The sequence below is a fragment of the Nuphar pumila genome, chromosome 7 (genome assembly GCF_984573655.1).
Source record: "Nuphar pumila chromosome 7, dmNupPumi1.hap1.1, whole genome shotgun sequence".
NCBI lineage: Eukaryota > Viridiplantae > Streptophyta > Magnoliopsida > Nymphaeales > Nymphaeaceae > Nuphar > Nuphar pumila.
Window position 1 is genome coordinate 9,789,193 of NC_143255.1, and position 23,701 is coordinate 9,812,893.

At 35.6% G+C, this 23,701-nt stretch overlaps 2 protein-coding genes across 3 annotated transcripts; one reads left to right on the forward strand and one right to left on the reverse strand.

Moving 5' to 3' along the window:
• The first annotated feature begins 2,615 nt into the window (after positions 1–2,615).
• On the forward strand, positions 2,616–5,996 carry LOC149831085 (metacaspase-5-like). The gene is made up of 2 exons (XM_090011966.1): positions 2,616–3,162; positions 4,764–5,996. Exons 1-2 carry the CDS (start codon positions 2,817–2,819, stop codon positions 5,672–5,674), a joined length of 1,257 nt encoding a protein of 418 aa, XP_089868092.1. The 5' UTR covers positions 2,616–2,816; the 3' UTR covers positions 5,675–5,996.
• Positions 5,997–13,310: 7,314 nt separating this feature from the next.
• Positions 13,311–23,143, reverse strand: AAH (allantoate amidohydrolase). 2 transcript variants are annotated; one of them, XM_090013655.1, is made up of 12 exons: positions 22,863–23,143; positions 19,825–19,913; positions 18,129–18,232; positions 17,968–18,052; positions 17,737–17,853; positions 16,262–16,371; positions 16,080–16,185; positions 15,903–15,989; positions 15,293–15,535; positions 14,326–14,451; positions 14,093–14,254; positions 13,311–14,019 (listed from the first exon to the last, which is right to left on the reverse strand). In XM_090013655.1, exons 1-12 carry the CDS (start codon positions 23,074–23,076, stop codon positions 13,897–13,899), a joined length of 1,566 nt encoding a protein of 521 aa, XP_089869781.1. In that variant the 5' UTR covers positions 23,077–23,143; the 3' UTR covers positions 13,311–13,896. The 2 variants fall into 2 exon arrangements, with proteins under 2 accessions (XP_089869781.1, XP_089869783.1); XM_090013657.1 differs by lacking the exon at positions 22,863–23,143 and adding an exon at positions 22,311–22,401.
• Between the last annotated feature and the right edge of the window lie 558 nt (positions 23,144–23,701).

Below are 23,701 nucleotides of genomic sequence, written 5' to 3' on the forward strand. Positions count from 1 at the left end.
TTTAAAAATCTTGAAACAAGTGAAAGTATCTAACTTTTTTTTTAAAGGAAATAACTATGAGAATCTTGAAAATTTGTCAACTATCAAGAAGTAGTATTTATAGCCTTCTCTTGATGGGCATGTCCCCATAAACCAACATGAATAATCTCTAGAAGGGTTTTAGAAGAGTGGTCAGACTTACCAAAATGAATTGTGTGCATTTTATCAATCATGTAAAAAGGGCATAAACTACTATCATTATTGTCAATAAAAATCGAATAATTATTTTCTCTTAAAGAGGATAAAGTCTTATAACCTGATTGACCAAGCCTCGCATGCCAAAGTGATGAAGTTGCCACCTTCTTAGTTGCATAATCCTTATTCAACTGGTATGTGTTTATTATTTTATGAAGGTAAGAGTACATTACCGATTTTTGAGATGGACAAGTTGTTACTATTTGCCACAATTATTCTATCTATACCATGATAGTCTTTTTTATCGGATAAATTTGTATCATCAATCATGATGTGGTGAGATGCCTCACTATCGGGATACCAATTTGAGTCGATCATATTATTCATAGTTATGGCTGCAAATGCCTTTGGTATATCATAACACTGTCGGATTATATGGTTCTTTCTCCCACAAAACTAACATATAACTTGACTATCACCATGATTTTCACCATTGAATTTATCTTGATGGTATACTTCATTCTGAAAGTAACTTTGATTTTCAAAACCTTAATTTCCATGACCAAAGCTTCTTTTCTGGCCACAACCACGGTCACGGTAAAAATTTTCACGATCTCTTCCTATTTGACCAAAGAAGGTTTAATTTGAATTTTGATCATTTGTAGGAGGCTTAGGGACTAAGATATGCAATCTCTTTTCTTGATTCAACATCTCATATATGTCGGACGGTCATCACAAAACTCTTTTGATTTATCATTCTTTTTTATATTTTGTAAATCTCTTTTGAGTTGCAATATGCGTAGGCTCAAATGCGATGCATATGAGTTCTCTAAGGCAACCCATGGCTCGTGAGCCGTGGGTATATGAATAATTTATGAAAGCACAGATTCAGAAAGTGTTACTTTAATCCAACTTAGAATCAGCTGATCTGTCCTCTTTTAAATAACAAATTCAGGATTTTGAGTTTGAGTTAGATTATCACCTCGAATGAATTGGGTTGGGGAATGAGACAATTCATCTATAAACTTTATCAAATCCTGAGAATACATCACCGCTTCGATTTGTGTTTTCTATAGTAAGTAATTATTACGATCGAGCTTGATATAAACAAGGCTCGAAAAAGCATTTCATTGAATAGCTTGACCTTGAATGGGGGATCCAGATGATATAGAGGAAAAAGATGATGCCATAAGCTTTGATACCATGTAAAGATTTATCGAGCTCTAAAGATCGATCACATCAGTGAAGACCAAACACACGATTCTACACAAAAATATGCACACGACAAGAAACCAGATTTTACATAGTTCAGTGCACTGCCTATGTCCACAAGTTTCACCTCTCTCTTGACTACTCAACATGAGAGGGTGAGTTCTACTATATTAGCCAAATCAGTTACATAAAATGTGGGGTCCTTTTTAAAGATTAGATCCCTTGATTTTAAGCCAAAAATTTAAGAAACTAACTTTACAAGTTTGCATTGCTTTTTTGTAAGACTTTTGGTTTTATTTACTTTATTAGAAATCAAGACTACTTATTTTGTGGTTAACCTTTTTGATCACATGGTTTTAGAGCCATATTAAGCTCTTGATTGGTAACTCCTTCAACAGCCATTACCAGATCCAACTAAACAGTTTTGAATTTGTAGTCCATAGCGAAAAGTTTATATGATTCAGTTGGTGAAAAGTTTATGCCACATTCAGTTTTTTTTATATGTAATCTATTCAGGTGGTGAAAAGTTTATGCCACCGATTATATCTGATATCGTTTTAGCTTATCAAATTCGACTAAAAGTAATCATGTTTGGTAAGATATGAGATAAAATCTGATCCATTGACATCACTACTACCCACGTAATGGAGCTAGCAGTCACCGTGAAATTTGACAAAGCAACAAGAGAGGGAGGCACTCCATTTATAGACCTCTCGTCCGTACCCTCTTTGCATTAATTTCTACCTTTTATACATGCTCTTGGTTTTTCTCTTTTCCAACACAAAACACTATATATATATATATATATATATATATATATATATATATATATATATATATATATATATATATACTGAAATTTTCTTAAAATCTTATAAAAAATATTATTTTTAAGATATCCCAATATTTCCCGAGAGTATCCCCTGAACGAGATAGGTGACCATGGTCCGCAAACATTTTGGATCATTGTATGCATATAAAAAGCACATTTTGGTAATTGACCTTGCGCCTTCACTTGGCCCAAATCCAGAGAAGACTTTTTTGTTAATATAAACAAAGGGAAAGCCCGGTTTAGATGGTATGGCCCGTCCATATAAGGTCAAAGATATCAAAAAGAGAGAGAGAGAGAACCAATGTGATTAGTAATTTTCCCTGCACCATGAGTTGGCTCATGTGCTGATAAGATTGCTGGTCCACCAAAACACTAAAGACCAATTATGTCCTAGAGAGAGAGAGAGAGAGAGTGCCAATCTGTTTGGTAATCTGGCTTGCACCATCGGTTGGTACCTGTCCAGGTAAGTGCACTGTCCAGGTAAGATTGCTGATGCACTTGCCTGGACAGATTGCCAAGGATACCAGAGAGCGAGCGAGAGAGTACCAATTCGATTTCAGATCAAGGTCGGGGGTAAAGAAGAATCAAAAGGAAGAAGATGGTGAAGAAGGCAGTTCTTGTTGGATGCAACTACCCTGGCACAAAGGCAGAGCTCAAGGGGTGTGTCAATGATGTGAGGAGAATGCACAAGTGCTTGGTTGAACGCTACGGATTCAAGGAGAACCACATAATCATCCTCATAGATACTGATGCCTCATACAGGCAGCCCACTGGAGCAAACATCAGGCAAGCCATCACCGATCTCGTTCGAGGCGCGAAGCCAGGTGACATCCTCCTCTTCCATTACAGTGGCCACGGCACCCGCCTGCCCGGTGAAACCGGCGAAGACGAGGATACCGGATTCGACGAGTGTATCGTCCCCTGCGATATGAATCTCATCACAGGTAAGCACCTGTTGTAATTCATGTCCACCTCTCCATCTGAGAGCCTCACTTTACTGTATCAGTGTTGTGAAGCACTGTACCACACAGCTGTGGTATTGTTTCCACCGAAAGGAAAGTGGCCTGATCGTGGATTTCGGACGAGGTACCTTTACCCGATCCATCCAGGTATATCTCAAAAGGGCAGTTACCCCATTCAAGGGGTATTTAGAGTTGAATTGAAAAAACAAAAAATAAAAAAGAGTGAGGATCAAATGCAATGTGATTGCACACTTTTAATGTGATGTCGCATTACCCTCCATCTGTTGTTGGGTTCTACAGCAGACAGGCTGTATTCCAAAGTTGGAGGGTGATCAGGCGCAGCAGCACACCAAAAGTGTGCAATCACATTGTACCTGATTTGTAGTGATCCGACCAACAGGTGCTCAGTCCAATCACTGAATGACATGCACCCATTCATTGGGCTGAGTAACTTCCAAAAGGTACTTGGTGAGTACCGAATGGTGGCGGATCGAGCACTTCTCTATGTGCGAGAATGCTATGAATTGCGGAACACTGATCCAATCCCATGCTCCAAAATCTGAATAATGGGTCCTCACGAAGGGTTTACCTATGAAGTTAGCCTAGAAATTAAGCCCACAATATCAAGATGCCACCTGCTTAAAACAAATTTGGTTCAAAACAGTCGCAGATATGGGCAATATTTTGAAAATAGAGTGAACTTACAAAATTTGTCCTCACCAAGAAAATTTTCAGATAGAATTGTTCTGTTTCTGCAGTATCGCCTGTTTCATGAAGTATTGTAACCGTACTAAATAACAGTTTAATTTTAACGTCTCCACGGCTCTGTTTGAGAGCATAGCATTCAGATGGAAACACCAATTTTATGTGTTGCCAAAATGTTGTGCGAGGATGGAGTTGCCAAAAATATCCTGTTATGAATGGTGTTGGAATGTGGTATTGAGGCCGTCAACTCCATTCCTGATGTAGTGTTTTGGAAACATCACTGCTGCTGAACAGTCAGAAAGCATGAGAGTGCTGGGGGATACTGCAAAAACCATCTCCGAGTCAAGGCTCCCAAACAGAGCCATATTTTCCTGGTTTTTTAAACAATCTTAAGGCACTTGTTATATGCTAAACTAATACTCTGAATTTTCTAAATAACTTGAATAAATTTCGCATAGAACTAGAACGATCTTATACAAAGCAAAAGTTTTGAAATTATCTGAAAGGGTTTCCACTGCACTATCATCTTAGAGGTTCTAAGATTTCTTTAACTTGGAAGTTGAGAGAACATCTACGCTATGTGAATTCTGAAGTTATCTATGTCATAAAATATCCAGATTTTACAATCACATAGCATTCTAAAATAAAGTTTTCTAGAAGCCTAAGATGCTTGTGAGATGGAAAGCTATATGATCCAATAAAACCTTATGATCCGGGTTGATTCATACAATTCTTCACTCTTAGTTTTTATCAAGCTATTTAATGTCTTCATATGATTGAACTTGGGACAATTTAATTGGCTCGTTATTTTGTTTAGCAAAGTGTCCTGCCTCTAATTAAGGGCAGCTTGCTCATGCAACACCTTATGTCACTCACAGATCATGACTTCAGATACTTTGTGGATGAGTTGCCAGAGGGCTGCCCTCTTACCATTGTATCGGATTCATGCCACAGTGGTGGCCTCATAAACAAGACTAAGGAGCAGATTGGTGAAAGCATGAGAAACCATAGGAGAGACTCAGCAGAGCATGGATCGCATTCCTCTGGCCTTGGCTTCAAAGAATTCCTGCACCAGACTGTCACTGATACCTTAGAGTCCCAGGGGATCCACCTACCATTGGAAGCAGTGCACCATCACAGGCATCAGCACCATGAAGAAAATGTTGGTAGAGATAGATACGGCGGCCACGGACATACCAAAAGCCGGTCTCTCCCTCTTTCAGTTCTCATAGAGATCCTCAAGGAGAAGACAGGGAAGGATGATATCGGTGTTGGGAACCTGCGGCTGACATTGTTTGATATCTTCGGCGAGGATGCCAGTCCTAAAGTGAAGAAGTTCATGAAATTGCTGCTGAACAAGCTCCATTCAAATGAAAATGCTGGTGGATTCATGAGCGTTGTAGGAAGCCTGGCCATGGAATTCCTTAAGCAAAAGCTCGATGAGACCGACGGTGAATACATGAAGCCAGCACTTCAAGGACAAGTGCATAGCAGCCAGGAGGTGTATGCAGGATCAGATCAGAAAGCACTGTTAGACATGGGAATACTGATCAGTGGGTGCCAAACTTTTGAAACTTCAGCTGATGCAAATCCATCAGGACGTGCCAATGAAGCATATGGAGCAATGAGCAATGTCATCCAGACCATACTTTCTGAGACTGAAGGTCCCATCACAAACAGAGATCTGGTCCTAAAAGCCAGGACGTTGCTAGGTAGTCAAGGATTCTCTCAACATCCTGGGCTCTACTGCAGTGATAGGCTGGTCAATGCTCCTTTTATATGTGATTGAACAGCTACAAGATGAGGAAGGAGGAAGTTGTATGTGGAAAAAAACACCTCAGCAATAAACCTGTCATTGAGGGGTGTGTGACTATAAGACCAATCTTATTAGATTTTTGTGTGGCTTTTCTTTGTTGGTGTTCTATGCTTTACCAGTTTGAGAACCAGAGTATTGAAAGTGTTCTAGTTGGATTCCCCTCAATTGGGTATTGGCCTTGACAGTAGAATTGAAGTCAAGAAATTGTATAGGAAAACTTTGTGCACAGTGTATTCGTTAATAAGTGTTTGTGCTCGTCTTTTGACAAAAAATGACAGTTGCAAGCTTTTGTTAATCTCCCTTGCAAAATGTTTTATTTTGCACAGGAATAGTTGCCCCATCTCCTTATTGTTTGAGAAAAACCTTTTATTTCAATTTATTTTATGAAAAGAGGACACGAGATAACAAATCAAGTGTTTCTCTAAGATTTCCAATAGCTATCCCAACTTCAAATTTATTATGTTTTGATTGCTGACAGAGTTGGGAATTTCGCGACCATGGTCGTCATGTAGCTTACCTAGACCCATGGTCAGCAGCAGCATAATCAAATTACACCTCTGCTTCAGATCTTAATTTGTACATCTAAACCAAGTAATCTTGTTGGATGGGGTGGTTCCTGGTCCACAGCACATACAGTCGGATTTATACCGGGTAGGGCAATATCTGATGCATTATGCCCTAAGCTTTCACCAGGAGGAATGAGGCTGTCATGGATCAGGAACTTAACATGTTTGGTTGCATCTCATGTGATTTGGACCACATGAGATGGGAGACACATGTCATTTGGAGTTAATGAGATTTCAAATCACATGTTCCACCTTGTGATTTAAAATCTCGTGAATGTGATTCCAAATCACATTCTGTTTCTCGTTTTCATTTTCTGATGTTTGATTCGTTGGGCAAATGAAATTCATTTTCTCAATTTCATGAGAGTTTACAAAACATGCATTAATTCATGACAAAAGCATCGAATAAAAATAAAATATGGATCAATGTGAAGTTGACTATACATAGGTTTATAGTCTGAAATAGGAATAGTAACCAGTTAGGAAATGAATACCCCAAGCAATCAGTGAAGCATGAAACAACAAGCGAGTGCTTAGAAAATGGCTTACTACGTGAAGCATGAAATGTTTAGGAAGCATTAAAATTACGATTAAGAAGTGACGATGAAATCAAATAGGAAGTGGCATATAAAAAAGAGTAAACCAAACGGGCCTTTTTTTAAATAGGAGTAAATCAAATAGTAAGTTTTAAGTAAAGACATCTTTTAAAACTTCTATCATAAAAAATGCCCATTATATATATATATATATATATATATATATATATATATATATATATATATATATATATATATATATATATATATGCAGGCTTTCATAATAAAAAAACATAATCTATAACAACATAATTTTTCTACATAAAAGTACATCTCGATGTCAAGTTTATTTATATTGAAAAAAGCAAGCTTTCTACTATTTGAAAGTACATCCCAAAAAACTTGGAAAGCAAGAAAGAAGTTTCACACACTAGCAAAACATCCTTCTTGAGAAGCGAGTTTTTGAGGTTTTTGCAAGCTTTCTGCAACTATGAATATGATTTTGTTTAGGTACTTCTAAATGACGGTTGAAGAATAACTAAAATGATAAAAATCCTCAATTTAAGGCACGATTTGAAATTTGTGAGAAAATTAAAACAATCACCAACACTAGTATTATTCTCAGCATTTTGATTGCAACTAGGCTGCTAAATAAGCTGAATGAACCGAGCTTGAAGTGTTCAAGCATGGCTGGTTTTTGTGGCAACCCGAGTTGAGCTCAAGCTGGTAGTACGGCTGAGGACACTAGGACAGACTCGAACTAGCTTATTTACTAAAAAAAAAACTGCATTATTTTAAAGTTAAAAGTAATAAGATTTGAATTGTAAACCTACTGAACTGGCTTTAGGTTTGTTTATTTACACGAACAAAATATTTTGTGTCAAGCAATAAGATTTTGTCTCTAAACCTATTGCTTGCCGTGTGTGTGTGTGTGTGTGTGTGTATATATATATATATATATATATATATATATATATATATAAGAGAGAGATGGTAACTGAAATATGTTTACCAACCAAATATGTTTATTGGTATGAACCAAGATTTTCATAGTTTTTTAATTTTTTTCAAAAATTTCACCATATGGATGTGATCTAGATGTTTGGTAATATAGAAACGGACTCTTGAATCATCCAATTACGATCTATAAAAAGGATCTTTTAAGGGTTGAAAACCAATGGCTTAGAATTTTCATAAATATTCAAGCATAAAAATTGCATTTCTTAATCCGATTACGATGATTCAACAATCAATTTCTAGCAAGTGGACCATGCTGAATGCATCTACAGGGTTAGATTTGCGGAAAAAAACATATAAAAATCTTGATTGATATCATCAAACATATTTGGTTGGTAAACATATTTCAGTTTTCCTATATATATATATATATATATATATATATATATATATATATATATATATATATATATATATATATATATATATATATATAGGGTAACCGAAATATGTTTACTTGTATGAACCAAGATTTTTATAGGATTTTTTATTTTTTTATTTTTTTATTTTTTTATTTTAAAATTTTACCATATGGATGTGATCTAGATGCTTAGTTTTTATAGAAACACTCTTGGATCATCCAATTACTATATATAAGAAGGATGTTTTAAGAGTTGAAAATAAATGACTTAAAATTTTCATAAATATTTAAGCATAAAAAATGCATTTCTTGATCCAATTACGATGATTCAACAGTCGATTCCTAGCAAATGAACTACGCCGAATGCATCTATAAGGTTAGATTTGCAAAAAAAACTATGAAAATATCAATTCATATAAGCAAACATATTTGGTTAGTAAACATATTTCAATTTTCCTATATATATATGAACAGTTGATTCCAGAGACATTCACCATGCCAAACATTATACATGGTAGGGTTTGCAAAAAAATTATTGAGAATACCCTATTCCAGTGACTCTATTTTACATTCCATCATAGTTTGGATCATCCAATTACTATATATAAGAAGGATCTTTTAAGAGTTGAAAATAAATGACTTAAAATTTTCATAAATATTCAAGCATAAAAAATGCATTTCTTGATCCAATTACGATGATCCGATAGTCGATTCCTAGCAAATGAACTACGTTGAATGCATCTATAAGGTTAGATTTGCAAAAAAACTATGAAAATATCAATTCATATAAGCAAACATATTTGGTTAGTAAACATATTTCAATTTTCCTATATATATATATATATATATATATATGAACAGTTGATTCCAGAGACATTCAACATGCCGAACATTATACATGGTAGGGTCTGCAAAAAAAATATTGAGAATACCCTATTCCAGTGACTCTATTTTACATTCCATCATAGTGTGGTGGAAACTAAACAGGGTTGAAGTATATATATATATATATATATATATATATATATATATATATATATATATATATACTCCCAAACCTCCTCATTGGACATTTTTGGGAGGCTCCCCATGATAGGAAATTGAGAGGAGAAAGGGTCTATTCTTGCGATTGAGGGTTTTAGGTGATGGCAAGCGGGGAACATTGATGAGCGAGAGCGAGAGAGAGGAGAGAGGGCTTTTGGTGATTGAGGGCTTGACGAGCTGTGCTCCAGCGAGCAGGAAACATCGATGGTGTGTGTGTGTGTGTGTGAAAAAGCAATATTTTGAAAATCATGAAAATTGAAGGGGGTTCTTTTTGTTGGGCGGAAACCAAAAAGTCAAACAACTCTCAATCGTTCGATTACATTCAATAGAACGGTGGAGGGTAGTTCTGATTGGTTCTCATGTTTTCCACTTCTCATATTCCACGGACTATATATATAAGAATGTTCTAGTTAGGTCCCAGCAAAAAATATGATTGTAGGTGTTTTTTGACAAATCTAAACCTGTAGATGTGTGCACAATTGTTTATTTACCAAGGAACATGTTTTGGATCTTTACCAAAAACTTTAGAATCTTTAACATCAAATTTTAGCACAATATGAGCCGCTAATTTAAAAAAAAAAAACATACGTGCATGAAAAATACCTATTTTAATGCATGTTAACTACTAAGTAAGCTATGATAAACACATCTATCACTTTAGATCAAGCAAAAATCACCCGCAGCCACATTTTTTTTTGTTGGTACCTAACTAAATTTGGACATGACTAGAACATTTCTCATATATATATATATATATATATATATATATATATATATATATATATATATATATATATATATATATATATATATATATATATATATATATGAGAAATATTCTATATCATGCTCCTTAAGGTAGATTCTTAGATTTATAGGGGCATGCTCTTCTCTATTTTTTATTGTAGAACTTTTGCAGCAACATCATATCAAGTTTCAACCAATCTATGAATGAAACATTATTGTTTACCTATAGAATCATTAAGTAAATGGTTGTTATAAAAAATCACTTTATAGATTCACTAAATTAAGTATCTATGATTGAAATGTAAAAATATATCTAATTGAGAGACAAGGAGATGCCCTATATAAAGAGATATTAAAGCTTACAGTTATCTGAGATAACATGAGGTTTAAAGTATGATGTCCTTCCACACATGATTGACATGTCGTGTTGGATATTGCATGAGGTATTTGATGAAGAACTTTTTTTAAAAAAATGGTTTACCATTAAGTGCACTTTAGTGAAGTATAGTTCAAGCAACAACGCGATGATAATACAAATTTTTTCTTCAAAAAAAATTAAAGCAAGATGAAACGGCATACAATTATGTTGTCACTGACGTAAAACCGAAACATTGGGCTAACAGTCACTTTCTAACCAGAAGATATATGTGCTTAACATCTAATATAGTAGAGAGCTTTAATTTGTACATTTTCGTCACACATAATAAGCTTTTAATTTCTTTTATTGAAAGGCTTTGTCTCATGTTGATAAAACTTTTTGAAAAAAATAAAGAATATTGAGAAGCATATATATGGCATTGTGGTGTCGAAGGTAAAAGCAAAGCTTGAGGAACTGTAGAGAAAAATACAACAATTGTGTGTCACTGTAGTGCATTGCAACTAACGTCGGTATAAAGCTTGTCATCAATCATATGGTTACAATGTTGATGCATTTTAGAGAGAACTTGTGCTCTTTAAAGAAAAGGTAAGACATTTGAGCAATTCGAATTGTTGAAATAACCCTGGTATGTAGATCATCTCTCTCTCTCTCTTTGGGTGAACACTTTCTCATGTTTGGTGTAGTCAATTTCTTTGCTCATCCAAGCAGGCTAGGTCTCTTTTCACAAGACCATAAAGGCTCTTGTGCGGAATACTAGGGACTTCAACAGCCCAAAAAAATGGTTATTCTTAGGCAGAGCCGTACCCGTGTTTTATGGGGGCTGAGGAGGAGGAAAAAAATGGGCCCCCTATTAATAGGGTGGCAGCGCCTCCGATGTTTTTTTTTTTTAAAGAATCAAAATAACAATAAAATTTGCATTCATATTAAACAAATATAATATTCCAAATATTTATATTATATTAAATAAAAATGTATAAAATATTTATATAAACTACCTAAACAATACTCGTCTGATTGTTTTAGAGGCAAAAATAATCAGAGATTAACTAATACAAATATTTATATTATTTTTAAATTTAACTAACAATAACATCAATTAACAAAAATTAACTAACAATAATTAACTAACAAAAATTAACTGCTAACAGAAATTAAAAATCAGAAATTACAGTGAAACAAGAAAATCAAGAGAATAAGACACAACCTGATAGTATCATCATTCAAATAACGATAAGATTTATATTTTTACTAAACAAATATGATATCCTAAATATTTATATTATATCAAATGGGGAGCTCGGGCCTTAAAAATGGGCCCCTAAATTTTTTTTTGGGACCAGGGGCCCTGAGGCCCAAGCCTCATTGGCCTCTTTACAGGTCCGGCTATGTTCTTAGGCAACCTTCTTCGTGAGAGTAAACCAGACCTCTTTGGGTTTGTTGAAACAAAAAATGAAACTTATCGATGAGCAATTTGTTAGAAGCATTTAGCAGAAATGTGACTTCCATTTTCTATCGTGGCCGATCGACGGGGGGAGGGATCCTCCTCATGTGGCGGAAGCTGGATCGGCCATCTATTTTTCACTCGGGTCATTTTCATATCGCGGCAATTTTTTTCTGCATCTTTGATGGTGGGCCCACCTCAATATCATATCTGGGTTTGGACCCACCTACGTCTGATCCATTGACACCTCTACTTAAGCATATGGATCTTATTGGGGGGTAATGGATTTGACATGATTTACTCGTAATTCTACATCTGCCTTGAATGCAACAAGATTAAAGGTTCAGCTAAAAGCCTCCACACACACACACACAGGTGTAAAACATAACTGCACTTTCTCCAAAAGACTTGCCCTTTGTTCAAACTTATATCTGCATAAACTCACTTTTCACTCATCTTAGAATATTAAACGTTCTTATTTGTGAATTAAGTTTGTGGAAAAAGTTTCCCGCCAGGAACACCAAGGACAAGATGCTCTAAAAAAGAATGTCTAGCGACTGGTTTTAAAAGGTTGAGGCCCATAATTTTGCAGCAAAATGCAACAGTGAACGCGGATCGTCTCCACCCTATTACTAAAACCAGACTAAATCTTAAATGGGATTGGCAGATTTGGGTGAACTTGAATAGTTTGACGAGTAGAAAATGATCTTCTTGGAAGAACAAAGCTCCCGTTTTGTGCAATTCAAAATGTTTCATTTCAGCACATTCTATGGGTCTCGGAATGGGTACAATATCAAAATTTAGGCCAGTAATAAGTTAGATTCACTTAAAAGGATTCCTGTGAATTGGTCTCTATATCCAACTCAGTTATCTTATATGCTTGGATGTTAAAGACTTGGTCAAGTCAATGTTGCCTTCATCATGTTTTTCACCTAAACTCGGTTGAACACTTGCTTGTTGGCAAAACATAGTGACAAATATCGGTGTTTTTTTTTTAAAAAATCATGAAAAAGGCAAGAAATTAACTCACCAAATAAAAACTTTTTCTTTTTAATTTATTTTTTGAAAAAATATTTTTTTTTTAATTTCCAATTTATTTTTTGCTGAAAATGGAAGAAAAATAAAACAAATTTATTTATCACGAGAACTTGGCTGCCGATATTTTCCCAAAAAAAATAGTTTCTCACTGTGCCAGGCAAATTCCAAGTCTTCCACAGTTGGGCCATCTTTTTATGTGCAGGTCTTACCTAGTGAGAGACTCAAGTTTGATACCTGCTGATTCTATTTCAGAGTCTCTTCACCAGTTTCTCCTATGCTGGAAGCCTGGAACCTACTCAAACAAGAATAGCTCCAAGTGCAAGCTTCAGTATCATGCTTCTAAAGTCTTTCAATTAGTTACGGAAGAACCAAGTCATTGTTACCAAAAAAGCACCAATTAACCCCCAATTATCATAACCCAAAGTTTTCAAGACCAATGTAGTAATAATTCATCAGTCATCAATATAACAAGGGCAGAAGTGTCTCAAGCAATTTCATTGTTTTTCAGTGTTTAAGGATAATAAATGTACACATAATGAAAAATGTGCATGAGATACAACAGTGAAAAAGATACAGTAGCCCACACTAACTTATACCAGGTGAGTTAACCCAGATCGACACCTAACATGGTCAACCCAGTAAACTAACCAGGTTTCTATCAAGACTCAGCCAACTCACCACGTTGACTCAGCTAAGTTGCAAGCTGACCATAACCGAGAGTCCCAAGACTGGGTTTCAGAACAACGTACATTGTTCCCCCCATTTCAAGTTAATTTTATTTTGAAGATTCTACAAAAAGCTGCCTAATTTATCTGCTATTTAAAAAAAACTGTGTAACATTCGGTTGATGTGAATACATTTCAAATACCTGCCTGATGTATAACATGATGGCCTTTTTCCTTTCTCATAAAACAACTCATCTTATTTCATTCTGTAGCCATCTGTTAAACAAATAATCAACAAACTCTAAACACGACACTTACCTTTGTTGGAGGTGCAACAACTGCTACTTATTTGTACATGATCCAATTCCAAGACTTTCGGTAAAAGAATCCATGGTACTGTTTTATATCATATCCTGAAGAAATGCCAGGAGAGCCAGCCCTGCAGCCCAGACATCATCTTCTAGGACATATTCTTCAGGGGAATGGCTGATCCCTCCTCTACAACGAACAAACAACATCCCGACCTGCTTTGTTACCAAGCTCTAATTAGGCACAACATAGATGAATTCAATTTAGACTCCGGAATTAGGATCAAACCTTAGTTAAGTGGGACATGGCCATTGCATCATGCCCTGCTCCACTAATGAGAAACGGCACATCCTTATCTGGGATCTCACCCATACTCTTCATAGCTGATCGTGCTGCAAACTGCAGCTTTGCACTCAGTTCAGGATCACTGTGGACTGCATCAGCATCATGCTATAATAACACCAAACAGTCAGCAGAAATTTCTATCATGAGTATTCAGATCCATAAGGTAATGTGCATACCTTATGTTCAAAGGAGCAAGAAACAGAGCGCCGTTCACATATTTCCTGCACCCTGTTACGTAGTTCAAAAATGATAGCTTCACGTTGCATGTCTTCGGAAGCACGTATATCCACAGTAAAGATTACCTGTATCCAACAGCAACAAGTTGTAGCATCCAGCAAAGGAATATGGAATGCTAGATTATGTGTCACTCCTTTCGCATGTGTGAGTCATGGTAAACAGACCCATCTGCTCATCTTTGACCTTTGATGAAGCAGAGAGAAAACACAAGATGTCTGCTGACTAACAATTAGAATTTCTGTTATCTTTTTTTTTTTTTCTTTGAAGCCCTACTTTATCTTTTTAGTTGCAGTAAGTACATATTTGGAGATGGTCTCTTCAACTTTACTTTGTGTAATGTTTTATTGGACTTCTTAAAGTCTTGCATTAATTGCTTTCCTTGGAATCTTTTATTGGACCCTTACATTACCAAGTGCTGCAACATTAAGCTCATCAAACTTTCACTTCTGCAAGAGGCATAATCTTCCAGGCAAATGCTTCTCTATATTCACCTATTGCAGAATGGCTATTGAAAGCTCACTAAAATTTTGACTCAAAAAGGAAAAAAGATAAACTGTTCGAAGAATGAAGGGAAGCACATTGTCACTAGAAATAACAAAAACCTTTGACAGACCTCTTCAACACAGAATAGACCATGCAGTTCTAGTCTACAATTTTTTAATTTACTGCCCTAAATGTGAATTGATAACTAAAACCATGCAATGTGAACTGGGACGTAATCTATTCCCTGCCATTAAGAAACAACAAATTTGAATATGAAAGATACAAGCTTAATTATGCACATAATACACATAATATGTAATGTAACTATAGTTACAAGTTCAATACAATTTAATACAAAAAAAGCCAAAATGTTCAGTTAATTAAAGAAGATTGGAATTGACCACTAGTAATATCAAGATCTACCTGACCAGGGATGACATTGCTTGCACCAGGCCAGGAAGAAATTTCCCCAACAGTACACACAACCATTCTTGTTACAGTTTCATTCCTAGAGCCATGGCATTGTCCATCATAAGTAATGTAACTCTCAGGATATTTGCAGATGTCTTCCACCAACAAAATAAGTTCTGCAGCAGCAGTCATTGGATCCTGCCGCATAAACATTGGAACTGTACCAGCATGCCCTTGTATACCTCTCACAGTAACCTGTAAAGTAGTGCAAATTAACATAATAAACAACCAGTCTTTCAAAATTAATCTGAGGTGTTCTTTTTCTTTTTTTTTTTTGGGAGCTGTGGGGGAGTGGGGGAGTATGGGGAAGAGAGGGTAGTGGGGTTAGAATCTGGAGTTTATCACTAATAAGAGGTTAGAATCTAGGTCTTTCTTTGCTTTCCCCTATCTTGCCTATCAAAAAGAAAAAGCAAGCATTGCATGGGATTGCATTTCTGGTTATACGTCAGAGCTTCATTCCTCATGATTCATTAATTCTTTTACAACAAGTAGTTGTAGTTGGATTTGGATTCAAATAATAACTAATGACTGGATCAAATCAATAAACACTTTGACAGCTAACCTTTAAACGTGTTTGACCAGCAATTCCTTTAACAACACCAAGTGAGAGACCAAGTGACTCCAGTACCGGGCCTTGCTCAATGTGAACCTATAGAAAGAGTTAGAAAGATCAAGAACATTACAACTAATCAAGATTGTTATGGATTAAGTTATAATGATCTTGACTGACAACTCTGACCTCGATATAACCCTCAACCAACTGGGGGTCATACTTGAGCTGGAGCAAGCTTTCTTCTGTACCATCAAAACGGGCTTCTTTCAATGCATCTTGAACCGTTTTGCCACTGATACATTAAAACACATCAATGTATGCCAAGGTAATAACATCATGTAAGGAAAAGATCAGGTTCTTTGGATCACCTCTTATCAGATGAATGCAGAATTGTGGGTGGAAGTGTGCCAGATATTGCAGCACTTCCTAAAAAGGTAGACTGGAACCGAACACCCTCCTCATCACAAAATGCAATGACCTATGGATCCAACAAAAAGTTATAGAAATCAGGAATGCAAGGGTAAATATAGAAATAGTTGAATGCATACACACGTCTACAGGTGTGTGTGTGTGGATCGTTAGGCTTCCTGAGATCATATATCTGATTAGCTGTCACATCTGTCACTGGATCTTAAACAGAAAATAAATCAGAGCCCTAAATGTCTTTGCCTTGATCAAAATAATTCAAATAATGGTCTATGAAGCTAATCAGGTATTAGTTGGAAACTGTTAATCAGGTACATGACCGATCAAAAAACATTTTTCAATTCCAATGTCCACTATGGAGGTTGATTCCACAGTACCTAAAATTTCCACTACCGCATGTCAACCTCCCCCAAAAAAGAAAAACAATAAACCACATAATTAATTCAAGACTGCAAACAACAGAATTACTTTAAGACTACATATATGGATTTTGGGTGTTGGAGAGAATTAATGAATTGAAGAAGCTATCAGGGTAACTAGATAGCCCTCCCAATTTAAATGCACAGGAACTTCTGACAATGAATCGGAAATGGGATTGATGAACTCCAAACTACCACCAATCCCATCCACTGTAAAACCCCAAAATTCAAATGCAAACTAAGAGAATAAAGATAAATAAAGTGTGAAGGGTTAAGATGCAGTTAAGAAAATGACCAACAAATACACTGCACAAGGTGAAACATCCTTCAAAGATATCAAGAGTCAGAATGAGCTTGCAGGAAGAAAATGCTAGTAGCTTTTAACAGTATGTGCTTACATGCAAAAGAATAAATGCTACATATAAGACTCCATCTAAAGTGAAAAAAAGGCGCATTTCACATGGCCTCCAATAAACAGAAATTAGTTTCATTTTACATATTCTGCTATCGTTCCTCTTCAAACTTGGAATGATTGTGTTTTCAGCATCCCACGTTTGAGGGGGAAAATGTTGATGAATGTAACATGTGTATTAGTGGTATATATGTTACCATTTCCCTCATACATATTATTATTTTATAGGGATATTTGTGTACTTATCCATGGGGGTGATGTAGTCAAGGATTTTTGTCCCTTTTGTCACCCAAGGGAGGTCGACTCCCATATATTGCTGTAACTATTTTAGTTATCTTTTAATGAAACCCTATCGTTTTGTGCTCTTCTCTATTGCTTCTCTCTTCTCTTCTATTGCTGCAAACAGCAGCTAACAACAAAAATACTGATCTTACCAGGGGTAGTGAAGCACTTGGAACTGTGAAAATGGGGCATTTAACGATGAACATAGAGGAGAAAATATGACAAAAGTTTTAAAATTAGTGATGAATTATTCACCATTATCTATAAGATAGCATATAAAACTATCATGAATACCCTTACTGACCTCTATTGGCCTTTGAAGTTCTACCAGTCTTCCACTAACCTTCAAAGCCTTCAATGCAGATAATGCACATACAATACCTAGTGACCCATCATATTTTCCAGCATCAATAACTGTATCCTGTGATGAAAAAAAAAAGTTTTATTTTCAATGCCCAGACTGAAATATAAAAGGAGCGAACACAATGCAAAGACAAGATCTATGATTTGTAAAACAAATGACAAGTGGCAGTACCAAGTGAGAACCAATGATTAAAGTTGGTGCAGTCACATTTTTTCCTTCAGTTCGCCCATGTACATTGCCGATCTCATCAATCCAACTGAAAATAACATATCTAAGTTAAAAAACTGTGGAAACCTTATTCAGGAAAAGAATAAGTGAAAAGAAAAGCCAACGTTGTCAATCCCGCATCCTGCATCCAACCACGAATTTTATGCAAAGCCCTCATAGAGGCTGGGCTGAGGAATGTCCTCTCAAGATAATCCTTTCCATCGCTTACCTGGTCAGAACAAAAGATACAATTTAAAGAACATTTCTGTACAAAAGTTGAAGCACAATATAAGGAACCTTACTGCACAAAAGATTTTCTTCTTATGACATTAAGGCAGTTGCAGATCCAAAGAACCCTTCGTAAATTCACAGATGTAAGCATAATGATCACTATTCAAACACTAACCCATGTGGGAACTCCCAACAGTGATGCGGTAGTAAGCATCTACACAAACAGTAAAAGAGAAAGGAAGAAGATGTACAATTGTGCAGACAATTGAACAGAGTATTTTTCTCTATATGCATCAAACTAGACATGTTAATGCTGAGAAAATCTATAAAGATAACACATAAATAAACACATCACTGCATCAAGCATGTATGACAAGAGCAATCAGCAGGCTGCAAGCATGATGCACACCACCCACTTTGTTATTCTCACCACACCAGCTACTTCATTCAATCACTTTTTTCTATTCAACATGCATTGTTGAGTTGTCCCGCATAAAAAACTATCCGTCAAACCATTAGCCTTGCACCTTATTTATGAACTTCATGAAATACTATTAGTCTCATGATGGGAAAGTTAGAAGATCTCTTCAAATGCTATTATCATTACCTGAGCTATTTTTAGCTCCTTGACACATTAACTGGACAGAAATAATGCCAGTTCTGGTGAAGTATTTGTTTCAGTAACGTGACTTCATACTTGGAACCATCCCCTTTTCCCTCCATAAGATCCCACTTCTCTTACACAGATATAAATATATATATATATATAGGTAGATTTTTTCCTTCTTTGAAGCCTTTTAAAGAAAGTACAATCCCAGACTTTTTTGGGATGAAACAACCACTTATCTGTAAATTTCTCCCCAGAAAAATCACCAGTAATATTACCACAATGACAATATTTTTGAGTAATAATGAATACATAAATATGTGTACATACACAAATACATGCATACATAAAAATACATGATGCAGACATGCAAGAGAGAGAGAAACCAGCAACATGTTTATAAAAAAAAAATTGTTTTATCACAGGATAATTAACAGATTATCTGGCTATGTGTCCTAGTCCAGTAGGTCTTCCAAAGGCCTGGTAAATTCATATCTTATTGACTACATGACTCCAAGTAAATTGTTATGTTGACTAGAAAATTAAGAACTGTTCAAGTTAAACATCATGTTTAGCACATTCTGGCAAACATAAGGCAGTACACCATGATTTTCCACCATCAGAGGTGCCAAACCAACCAAGTTTGTGCAATTAATAGTCAAGTTTTATCTTTTCTACTCTCTTTCCTTTATCCTGCTTGTAGGCAAACGAACTTGAAAGGTATCTCGGATGTTGTTAAGATCATGAGTCCATGCCAAAAATAACAAAAATTAAGTGATAAACAGAAAAAGCAACCAAACTCATTAACTCTTTTCACCTGCAAGCTCAATTAGGTCAATCCCCAAAATCAAGTACCACAGTCTTGAATCCAAGACCAAACAACTGAAATTTAAAATTTACGTTCCATATCAACAAAACGAACTGGTCCAATTTTATCACACCAGCAATATGTTGACATAGAGATTAAAGCTGAAATACTGTACCTCCCCTAGTATATGAAGTCTGTGCACTGCCTCATCTCTTAGAATTTCTGGAAATAGTTCCATTCCAACCACTGCTTGCTTGCTGTGCACTGCATTGACAGGTGAGCATCTTTTCTCATAAGTAAATATATAAGAACCCCAATTGTACATGTTTTGGTTCTCACTATAGTAAATCATAGAATATTATGACATCAAAATGAAGAATGGGAGCCAGTCACGTGCACATCATGTGCAAGCTTGTCGAAAAGTGAAAATTTATGAATAAAGCAATTGTGATGAATAAGAAGTCAAAGGACTTGAGACAACATACAGAGACCAAACTAGCTTAGGATTCAAGCAACTCAAAACAGTTCATTGGACTTGCACTTCAGAGTCAGACAAATTACCCTAGACAGATGCAAACTTGCACTCAGTCAAGTCAAGCCAACTTTGTACACACACATTACGAATTGTAAACCGAGTTCCTATGGCTTGGCAAGCTTTTATATAAAAAGAAAATCACCTGCCCAACTTCAACATTTCTTCTATGGATTCTATGAGTCTACTGATAGGGATTTAAGATTAAAGTGCATTAATATCAATAGCCTATATCTATCAACACTGATTCAAAGGATACAGTATGGGGTGAAACTCACTACTTCCAAAGGAAAGATCTAAAGAACTTCCCCAATGCTTCATAAAACCGCCATGAAAAGAAGATATAGAATTGATGTCATGCCAATTCCCTCAACCTCCAACCTATGTCATATGAATACTCCACTTTTACTCTTGCATCATATCCCTTTAAATGTTAGCCTTATCAGAAAACTTGATAGAGAAGGCCATGTGACATAGCCTCCAACCAATGCAAGAAAGCACTGTACTTTGCAGTGAATAGAAAAACTAAAAGAAAGCTCACGTTTTCCAAACTACCAAAAATCCAACTAATTTTTCGTTACTTATCAAAACAAATTTATAATAAGCATCCCACTTTGAGTGAGGGCATTAAATTCTCATTTTTACTTGGGTACCTTCGAGGGTATTGTACTATACAGTAAAACCATTGATTTTCAAAGATTTCAATTTTTTGTGCAGCTAAACCGTGTATATGTGATCTGCATGGTCCTTTTAATAGAGAACAAGCATTAGATCAAGCGTTTACATCTTACAGTAATGTAAAAATCAACAGCCCACAATGCACCGAGGGTAATAAATTCACATTTTTACTTGGGTACCCTCGAGGGTACTGTACTGTACAGTAAAACCATTGGTTTTCAAAGATTCCAATTTTCTGTGCATCTAAACCGTATATATGTAATTTGCATGGTCCTTTTAATAGAGAACAAGCATTAGATCAAGCTTTTACATTTTACAGTAATGTAAAAATCAACAGCCCACAATGCACCAAAACTTCACAATAGAAAATATAACTTTTAAATCAAAACAATTAGATCCTAAGGATAGTCACAAATATTGGTGATATTTTGAAAATACCTTGATATTATCATGATATATTGAAAAGTGAATAACTCCCAAATAAATCGAGACTCGATTACTATCATGACATTAACACTTTTTTTTTTAAATTTTCATCACATTTTAAATATTTACCAATATTTTAAAAAATACATGTGCTGATTTTTCTTGAGATTTTCCTAAAAATAACATTTTTTTATTCACCATGAGATTTTCCCTCTCCAAGAGAATCCCGATACCAACATTTGCGCCATATAACTAGAGCATGTTTTCTATAAACAAACTACAACAAACACATCTAGAGAGTCTGTTTGACCAAGTAGTACTTGCCACCACCATTTTCTACTAGAAAGTGCAGTACCCACAAGGATACCAAAATAAAGCATATATATATATAGATATATATATATATATATATATATATATATATATATATAGAGAGAGAGAGAGAGAGAGAGAGAGAGAGACGGTAGCTGCCCTACTCTGTTCCGTGCCTACCACAGCTTACCGCAAGTGAACGAGGGGTTTCCGGATTGTTTTTCACAAATCTGATACAGCAGATGCATTGAGCATGGTCTATTTGCTAGGAAACGATACTTGGATCGTATTTTTTTTATAAAAAAACGTGATTTTCTAAACCTTGGATATTTATAATATTTATAAAAATTTTATAATGTCCATTTTCAAACCTCATAAAAAACTAGAATCATTCCTATAAAATCAAACAAGTAGAACGCAAGTATAGGGTCAGATTTGAGAAAAACACGGAAAAGAACCATTTAAAAGCCGGGTAGGCACGGATCGGAATAGGCAGCTACTATATATATATATATATATATATATATATATATATATATATATATATATATATATATATATATATATATATATATATATATATATATATATAAACCAAAGAAGAGTTTAGGTGTCTTCAACTCTTTCACCAGAAATTGCAAAACAAAAAGGATAGGCTGAACGAGAGATTCGATAACATCCTGAAAGGAGACATGATAAACAATTAGCACTACCTGACGCAATCTGCAACGAAAGAATAAACCATATACAAATAGCAGGTCATTCTTCGCCAAAATTTACACCACCAGCAACGCGTCGATCTCTCAGCCGCTGCAACAGTTTAGAAACCAGAGCCTCTTTTTTTTAATAAAAAAACATAACCTGTTTTAAAAAAAAAGGAAAAAAAACAGAGCCTCATTTATACGCAGGCATTTACCCACTTCTTTATCTGCAAACGCACCGCCACCAATTCAAAACGGAGTATCTTAACCCCGTACATCATTTCCTCCCCATAATTATTAGCAATCAAGTTTGTTTCTTATGAAAATTCGAACTGAGTATCCAAGATCATCTGGTTCTGCACTAGTATCACTTTCTAGATGGTGGGTGTTGCTTCACTTCGTCTCACATAAACCTTAACAATTACTCTATAACCTTTCTCCGCACATCGTCTTAAATTTCCAGCTACACAAACAAACTTCACCACCATGACAAAACCCCCAAAATATTCCTCCAATCTTATTATTAAAACCCAAAAACTCAAAGAGAGAGAGAGGGATGATTACCCGGGGCAGGAAGCGTGAGAAATGCGGGCACCAGTAAGGAGTGAAGCGGCAGCCATGGAAGAAGGGTCGCCAAGAAGAGTAGGCGCCGCTGGAGAAGAACCTTCTGGTGAGAGGGACGAGACGCTACGAAAGAGAGAGGAGTACCCATCTCTCTCTCTCTCTCTCTCTCTCTCTCTCTCTCTCTCTCTCTCTCTGTGCAAGTGGAGGTTGGCATCGTGTGCCAAGATGCAGATGAAATGAATCACGGCACTCGGGAATCTTGTGACGTGGGATCCATCCCAGATTCACCTACCTTGCAAACTACATCCTATATCATGCCAACGCACGTATGGCTCATATTTTTTGTTTTTTTCACAAACGATTTCAAATATTCAAATAAAGGACTGGTAAACGTGCCGAACAGATGTTCCGGCTCTGTTAATTCAGCCGTAGGTTGAACTTGTGATTCGGCTCATGCTCATGTTTAGCTTAACTGAACTAAATAAAAACATGTTGTTTCAATATGAGCCTGGCTTAAGTATATAATTGGCAGGATTTTTGTTATTAACTTAACATGTAATACCTTAAAATTTTAGAGATTTTTTTTTAAATAGCGAAAACAATCTTTTTTTTTTGTTAAACATTATGAATGGGTTACCATACAGTCGATCGTGAACAATAATATTTAATTCAGTTTTAATAATTTAAATTACATATCAAAGTATGTTGGTAACAATAATTATTTTTTCAAAATTATCTTCAAGAAAGAAAAAAAAACTAGCTCTCGACGTTGCTCAAGCATGCCACATTTGTTTCGTAGTTGTTCATCATAATATACCTAAAACCCCATAAAATGGGTC